At 36.5% G+C, this 8,881-nt stretch overlaps 1 protein-coding gene across 1 annotated transcript; it reads left to right on the forward strand.

The window, feature by feature from the left end:
- Window positions 1–626: 626 nt before the first annotated feature.
- Window positions 627–8,104, forward strand: LOC5572240. The gene is made up of 3 exons (XM_001653871.2): window positions 627–816; window positions 869–1,454; window positions 7,701–8,104. Exons 1-3 carry the CDS (start codon window positions 789–791, stop codon window positions 7,846–7,848), a joined length of 762 nt encoding a protein of 253 aa, XP_001653921.1. The 5' UTR covers window positions 627–788; the 3' UTR covers window positions 7,849–8,104.
- Window positions 8,105–8,881: the final 777 nt, after the last annotated feature.

Here is an 8,881-nt window from a genome sequence, read left to right on the forward strand (position 1 = left end):
GAATCGAAATCGAATCGAAATCGAATCGAAATCGAATCGAAATCGAATCGAAATCGAATCGAAATCGAATCGAAATCGAAATCGAATCGAAATCGAATCGAAATCGAATCGAAATCGAATCGAAATCGAATCGAAATCGAATCGAAATCGAATCGAAATCGAATCGAAATCGAATCGAAATCGAATCGAAATCGAATCGAAATCGAATCGAAATCGAATCGAAATCGAATCGAAATCGAATCGAAATCGAATCGAAATCGAATCGAAATCGAATCGAAATCGAATCGAAATCGAATCGAAATCGAATCGAAATCGAATCGAAATCGAATCGAAATCGAATCGAAATCGAATCGAAATCGAATCGAAATCGAATCGAATCGAAATCGAATCGAAATCGAATCGAAATCGAATCGAAATCGAATCGAAATCGAATCGAAATCGAATCGAAATCGAATCGAAATCGAATCGAAATCGAATCGAAATCGATATTTCTAGTCATAATGTGCCAATTTTAACTTACTCTCCCCTAAACTAACAAAACTTATGAAAACCAAAAGACATTGAGACTACCTAGCGCTGATGATTCAGAACACTATCACATGGACCTGAAATGTGGTTGTGCTTTGATGTATGCCATGTAGTGTTAGATTGCCAGATTTAGCTTAGTGCTTAGCTGATTATCGGTTGTTGTAGTTTACCATTTGCTTCTGAACTGATAAGGAAGCAATCAAACAAGCTTCGTCGATCGCCCTGATTTTGCGATAAAATCAAATCAATCCTACAACAACATGCAGAGCAGCGAGGCGCTTCGTACAGGCAAGTATAAATTATAGTTTCGTATTCATGTGCTAAAACAACTCTATTGCAGGTGATCAGTGTCGCCATCGTTTTCGATGCCTACTTTGTTCGGATACGAACATATTTTGCGATTGTTACGCGCACTGCCATAAAGATCACCCGAAGCAACCGCTAGTGACGGACGATCATTTACTCAGCCAGTACGGATCCAAAACGGACTATTCAGAATACTCGGAGATCAGCGTGTTCAACTGTCCCTACTGCGACAAGCAAAAGCTCAGCGTGGGGACACTTTACGATCACATCACTCTCGAACATTTGGATGTCCCATTTAACGTGCGTTGTCCGATCTGCGTGTGCTTCGGATCGAACAATTCGTTGATCGAAGGCATTCACCTGTCCAAGCACATAGTAGACGATCACAGCGTTACCATGGAGCAGTACCACGAACAGATACTGATCTACGACACCCACTGCTACGATGAGAGGGAGTTGCTCATTTTTCTCGCATCCACGTTGCCTCCGACTTACCACGGTGGGGAAGACTACGAGGTGGAATCGGAAATCGTAGCAACCAGAGCACCGTCACAAGCAGCAACCTCGACCGCTGGGTTGCTGCGATCGCCGATGCCTCAGGCGGCCTCATCAAATGCCCCGTAAGTTATACAATAGAGTGCGGCTTATTTTTTCGAAAGTTCTCAAAACTAACAATTAATCTACTACTGAGTTAAAATCACATAAGAAGAGAAAACCTCAAAGTTTAGGCAACAAATAGCAAGATTTAGAGCTCGCACAAGCGACTTGAAGGTAAATTTTCATGTTATAAAGGTTGCCTTCAGTAAAGTTTACATAACTTTCTTATTTTTCACATAATTTCGTACCTTTCAGCACCATTTTCTTCAAAATTAAATTAATAAAAGTGTGTAGAACATTAAAGTTGTCTACAACTTAAACTGGTTGAGTGAAGTGGGGCCAAATTTCGTGTGAGGCAAAAGTTTCTTTTGATGTTTTCTAGCTCAATTCAAAACAAATATTGTTAATATCATCACGATTTAAATTTTATTTAAGTAGGAAACATTCACTCCATATGTTACAGAAAGTTATTGAGATTTGGAAAAGTTATTGCTACTTGTTGATTTTCGATCTGAAAATTGTAATTTTCGTTCTAAAAGTTTCCATGGAAAAAATATAAATAAAATATTATTCGATTATTTAGAGGGCGTATCTAGGCCTGTCGTATAATAGGATTAGTGGCGGCAACCAAGGGGGAGTTTTGGGGGTCGACCCCCCCCACCCCAGAGCAGAAAAATTATAAGGCTTGCCAAGCATATTTTTTTTGAAATTCAACACCAACAACTACAGAGCAGCAACTTAGTTTGATTCATATAAACATTGGGAATGTCAGTGGTTTTCACTATTACATCATTCAAGCTGTTTTTTACTCAACAAATTAAACTGCGAATTGCTACATCAATCCAATATATAACAATATTTTCTAGCTTTTTTTAAAAACAATCTTAAGGTGTTGTGTCAACAGTTTGTTAAATGTTCAGATATATTGGAACCCATTCATCGGTACAGTTTCCAAATTATCATAATTTTTACAAGTTTTGTGATCTTCGGTGCACACACTTAATTTAGAATTCCGAATCTCGGCTAATTTTAACCGAGATCCGCACAGCCGAGTAGTAGGCAAACACATTTCCTGGGATCTCAGCAAATAAAAGCCGAGTATCAGTAAATCCTAAGACAAGACGTGCCAGGTCAAAGTACAAAAACGAAACCAATTGCCTGCCAAAAAAGGCCACTTCTCATTGGTCGTTTTGGCAAAGGCATACTTCCACATCGTTGAGTTGGATTGTAACAGGGCACTTTGTTACTAGCCCGACCGTGTTGCTAGATCTTAAATTAGAGTGTTCATCAAAAGTTTGAAATTTTTTCATGAATTCCTTTTGTTTTAAATTTATTAATATTCGATGTTAAGTTTACCGCATGTGCTCCTACAATATTAAAATACATAAAAAATACTTAATTGAAAGCAATACAATGGGAATTGTGTTAATTTTCTCTAAAATATCGTCGGATTTGAAAATAAACCTGAGTTTTTAAAAAGATAGCATCCTCTATTGCATTAAATTGATGAAACGTGCAAGAAACAATTAAATTATTGGTCTTGATATTTGAATTTGTTCACAAGATTTGCTTAAAAGGAATACTGGCAGCACTGGCTTTTGAAATCGTCAATGTTATCGACTGAAAAACAACTGGGCAGTCTTAGTTGAGCTGTCACGTCCTGTCCTAGAATAAATCGTGCTTCGTTGCTAAGCAACCGGACAATTTGTTAGCTGAGCCTCGGTTAAAATCGGGAAACCGAGATTCGCACAGCCGAGCTCGTGAAAAAAAAAAAACTAAGTGTCCATACAAATTCCTGGACTTTTAAAGATTACGGAGTAGAAAAATTGGCTATTGAAGTATTAAGCTGCCAATGAAAGTATTTTGGGCTTATTAGTAATTTCAACAATTTTGATATGACCTTCTATTTGTTTGAGTAAATCATAAAAATAAGATGTTAATTTAAAAATTGTTGGGCAATGTAACTAGGTTTGTCCAATAGAAATATGGATGCATTAACGTCCCTCTATTAAATCAATCGAATTACAAAGTCATCCAAAAACAAAGTTTAATGGTCGTATTGAAAATTTTAAGGTTACATATTTGTACATAAAATCTTCACAATCATGTTTGACCTTTGGACTCGACTTTCTAGATTGCCAATTCTGTAAGAACTGACAATTAGTTTTCTATAGGCAGTTGAGTTTTGCAATCCTGATCGACATACTGCAACAATATTGGGAATGATTTCTGTTGAAAATTGCTGCGCTTAAAGATTATTCTCAACGTCACAACACAGAAGAAAAGCGGCTGAATGGCATCGTGCGATTTGTTCTTAAAAAGTATTTTAAAATTTGCAAAACCCCTACTAGAATCAAATCCTGGTTGCGCTACTGATAAGATATTCTTCTTCTTCTTGGCATGACGTCCTCACTGGGACAGAGCCTGCTTCTCAGCTTAGTGTTCTTATGAGCACTTCCACAGTTATTAACTGATAGCTTTCTTTGCCAATTTTGCCATTTTTGCATTCGTATATCGTGTGGCAGGTGCGATAATACTCTATGCCCAGGGAAGTCAAGGAAATTTTCATAACGAAAAGATCCTGGACCGACCGAGAATTGAACCCAGACACCTTCAGCATGGCTTTGCTTTGTAGCCGCGGACTCTAACCACTCGGCTAAGGAAGGCCCCACTGATAAGATATATTATAAGATTTCATCCAATAAATAGTGGATGGATCATGCGAAAGGAAGAGCCTCAAACATTTATCGTAGACAATTATTTTGTGCTTGTCACCATCAATTAGATTTTTCTAGGCGATTCGATAGTTTCTCAAATCTCAAATCTCAAATCTCAAATCTCAAATCTCAAATCTCAAATCTCAAATCTCAAATCTCAAATCTCAAATCTCAAATCTCAAATCTCAAATCTCAAATCTCAAATCTCAAATCTCAAATCTCAAATCTCAAATCTCAAATCTCAAATCTCAAATCTCAAATCTCAAATCTCAAATCTCAAATCTCAAATCTCAAATCTCAAATCTCAAATCTCAAATCTCAAATCTCAAATCTCAAATCTCAAATCTCAAATCTCAAATCTCAAATCTCAAATCTCAAATCTCAAATCTCAAATCTCAAATCTCAAATCTCAAATCTCAAATCTCAAATCTCAAATCTCAAATCTCAATCTGAATCTGAACTACTGAGAGGCAGTTCTTCAAGCTTCAGAGAGGCTGTTTCCAAACTTCTGGGAGGAATCTTTTCAACTTTCTAGGTGGAAGCTCTTTAAACTTCTGAGAAGAAGCCTTTAAACTTGTTAGAAGAAGGTTTTAAGTTTACTATGGAAAGCCTTTAGCGTTTCTTAGAAGAAGTATTTGAATCTATTTTAACTTCTGGGAGAAAGATTTTGAAGTTTTTAAGATGAAGCTTCTCTAGCTTCTGACAAGGGAAGGTCACGATGGTGTTACACGGGGTTTTCAACCGGACTATTTTTGTTAGATGCTACATGTCAAAATATGAAAAACCCCAAAGCCTTTCGGGTGATGGACCAGTGGTGTAGCCAGGAGGGGCTCTGAAAGGGGCAATTTTGTACGTATATTATAATATTAAGCTAATTGGCAATTTGACAAAAATATTTTTTTAGTATCTATTGTGATGGCAGAGAACAGAATTGACATTAATGTATGTTTAAAATGTATTTTCCATGCCATTGGCGTAACTAACATTGACTATGGACACCAAAACAAATTTGGTTTTATTAGAATAGTATACAAATACTAAACCCATCCCGATTGCGCCTATGGCATGGAAAATACATTTCAAACATACATTAATGTCAATTCTGTTCTCTGCCATCACAATAGATACTAAAAAAAAAAAATTGTCAAATTGCCAATTAGCTTAATAATATAATATACGTACAAAATTGCCCCTTTCAGAGCCCCTCCTGGCTACACCACTGGTCCATCACCCGAAAGACTTTGGGGTTTTTCTTATTTCGGCATGTAGAATCTAACAAAAATGGTCCGGTTGAAAACCCCGTGTAACACCATCGTGACCTTCCCTTAAGAGAGCATTCGAGAGGAAGTTTTCCAAACTTCTGAGAGGAAGTTACCCAAACTTCTAAGCAGAAGCTTTTCAAGCGTCAAAGTCAGTGTTATGAAGAGACAGCTAGTTCCTTTAGTTTCCTAGAGGCAAATTTTGACAAAGCCTTACAAGCTTCTGAGTAGGGATTTTTCAAAATTTGAGAAGCAGCTGTTTTTTCGTCTGAGGAGCTCTATCTTCAAAAGCTTTGATTGGCTGAGATGATTCTTCTGAGCTTCTGAAAAAGGAGATTATTATAAGGAGATTTTTAAAATCCTTAAAAGAAAATTTGAGATTCTGGTATGATGATTTTAAGTATTTTTGAAGAAGTTTTTCAATCTTTCGAGTTGAACCTTGTTACTTTTCTGAGAAGAATTCTTATCTTCTATTGAAAAGCTTTCAAAGGAATGGAAGTTTTCAAAGCTATTGAAAGGCGATTTTTCAACCGTCTTGGAAGAATGATGGTGGAAAAAGCTATGGAAGCTACTGAGATTTTCCAGTTTCTTTAAAATGATTTCAAATCTCCTGAAAAGAAGCTTCTAAAGCTCAGAGGAGGTTTTTTCAGTGTCTGAACGTTCTGAGAGAAAGCTTTTCATGCATCTGAGAGGGAACTCTATAAGCTTCTGAGAAAAAGCTAATGAAGCTTCTGAAACACATCCGGGCAGATGGCAATTTCACTATCATATCTCAAAACGATCAAATTTTGATCTCATATCACAATCTGGTATTGAAAGTTGTTCGTAAATTTGGCAAAACTCCAGGCTTTTGAAAAGAAACGTCTTAGAATATGCTTCTGAGATACTTCTGAGAAGAAGCTTTTGAACCTTCTGAGAGAAAGCTTCTAAGATAGAGCTTCTAAGAGATGGAGCTGAAGCTGAAGCTTTATTTCTGCGGTATTTTTCAAACTTCTGACAAGCTTTATTTCAAGCTACTAAGAGGAAGATTTGCTAGCTTCTGAGAGAAAGCTTTTCAAGCTTCTTGAAAGAAGTTTTACTTGCTTCTGTGAGACAGACTTTCAGTCTCATGAGGAATGCTTTTGAATGACATTAGCTCCTAAACTGCTAAGATAAACACGTTCAAGGTTTTGTGAATAAGTTTTTCATGCTACTGAGCTGAAGTTATTCAAAAAAAAAAAACAATCTTTTTATTCTATCTTTTGGAGTGGAAGCTTCTAATTTGCTTTTGAGAAGAAGCTTTTCAAGCGTTCAAGATATTTTTTTTTTGCTTTCATCGATGAAGCTTTTCAGACTGCTGATTGGAAGCTGTTCATGCTCATGATGCCGTTTTTAAAACTTCTGAGAACTAGCGAGTTTTGAGAGAAAGCTCTTATAGCTTGTTGGAAGATAATTCGCATGCTTCGTAGTACACGGTGTCAAATATATATATTTGTCTGGGATCTGACAGCAGTTTAAACATTTGTTTGACACTATAGACATTCTGATAGGGTAAAACAAATTCCGATGACTGCTGTCTGATCCCTGACAAATATAGGCCTTTTCATTTGACAGGTTCGTTTATGCATTAGAAGATCTGTCAAATTGCTTCGTGATCAGCTGTTTTGAAACGTATCATGAAAAGGCCTATTGGTTCATTGATAGTCGAGCTGAGCTGACTTCTGAGCTTCTGAGGAAAAGCTTTTAATTAGTCTGAAAGTACATTTCCTAGCTCCTAGAAGATTGTTAAAGCTCCCGCAATGTGTATTTTCAAACTTCTTTGAATTAATTGTTTTAATCTTCTGTGATAATTCTTTTCAAGCTACTGAGATGAAGCTTTTAAGGCTTCGAGAAGGAAGCGCTTTAGGCTTTTAAGAGTGTGGAAAGAAGCTATCGAAGCTTCTGTAAGCAAGCTATCGGAGCTTCTCAAAACAATTTATTGAAGTTTTTGTGAGACAAAGCTTTTCAAGCTTCTGAGTGGAAGCTTTTGAATCTTCTGAGAGATGCCAAGATTCCAAGATTCCAAGATTCCAAGATTCCAAGATTCCAAGATTAGAGCTATCAGATATGGACGACACACTTTTAGGATTTATACCTCACCATATAATTTATTTATTTTTTTGCTGAAACTGTGTTTAGTTTAAGGGGTTTCTCCTTTTATGTGATTTGAATTCAATAAACCACACGAATCTCTGATTTTAAAAATTTTCGAAAAATAAGCCACACTTTAAAGTACAACTAAAAATCCTACATTTCCCTCTTGTCTAAATTTCAGCCGGACGATTGCGAGTACCTGTGCGATTTGTTTGGACATGGTGCTGACGGCCCGGACTCTGCCCTGCCAGCACAAGTTCCACGCGGCCTGTATCGATCTGTGGTTGCAGCAGAGTGCAACCTGTCCGATTTGCAGGAAACCTACCTAGTGGCGAGAGAGCTGTAGGGGTAAATTTTAGTTTAAAGCGATTATTGTTCTAATGATCAAAAGCAAAAGTGCAAAGAACATTGATGAATTAAAAAGCTGTTTTCATAAGTTTTGCTTTATTTTACGACAAATTATCGATTGTAATTTTTGAAAGATCCTTCCTTCACAGGTTAAAAATTAGATACCGTAAAATCGAGTAAAATTGTTAATTGTGTCATACGATCTCATTTACAAATAAATTACAACTTTCAATGTAAGTTTTCAGATATAAGCGTTGTTTCTGTTAGCAGTGTATAAGTGGGGGCAATATTTTTACCCGGCGCCACTACACTGCAATAATTACTGCAGTAGAGAAAAGGTCAATTGACAATTTGTCAAAAAGATTTTTCTCAGTATTTATTACGATAGTAATGAACAGAATTGACATTAATGTATGTTTGTAATGTATTTTTATGCCATTGGCGTAAATAACATGGAATATGGACGCCAACACAAATTTGGTTTTATTGAAACAATATACCAACAAGAAACCCAACCCGATTGCGCCTATGGCATGGAAAAAATACATTTTAAACATACATCAATGTCAATTCTGTTCTCTACCATCACAATAATTACTAAAAAATATTTTTGTCAAATTTCCATGTAGCTTAATAATATAATATATGTACAAAATTGCCCCTTTTAGAGCCCCTCCTGGCTACACCACTGGTCCATCACCCGAAAGGCTTTGGGGGTTTTTCATATTTCGACATGTAGAATCTAACAAAAATAGTCCGGTTTAAAACCCCGTGTAACACCATCGTGACCTTACCTTGTAAGTTTTAAATGTGAGCACACACTCACTCACATATCACATTAGTCTCAATTTGAAGATTTTCCAGTCATGTTTCGGTAAATCCTTACCTGATTAACCGGATTGGATGCGACAATACTGAGCTCGGTCATATAATAATGAGTGTAATTAATACAAATATGCCAATAAAAGTCATATTTGTTTTGAAAACCATTAAATAGCATAGCATAGCATTGCA

This window comes from Aedes aegypti, chromosome 3 (assembly GCF_002204515.2).
Source record: "Aedes aegypti strain LVP_AGWG chromosome 3, AaegL5.0 Primary Assembly, whole genome shotgun sequence".
Taxonomy (NCBI): Eukaryota; Metazoa; Arthropoda; class Insecta; order Diptera; family Culicidae; genus Aedes; species Aedes aegypti.

Excerpts from the sequence above, each read along its gene's own strand:
- LOC5572240 (XM_001653871.2), top strand. The coding sequence starts at position 789 with ATGCAGAGCAGCGAGGCGCTTCGTACAG. Across the intron at positions 817-868 it reads CAGCGAGGCGCTTCGTACAG|GTGATCAGTGTCGCCATCGT; the intron begins GCAAGTATAAAT and ends ACTCTATTGCAG. Across the intron at positions 1,455-7,700 it reads GCGGCCTCATCAAATGCCCC|CCGGACGATTGCGAGTACCT; the intron begins GTAAGTTATACA and ends TCTAAATTTCAG.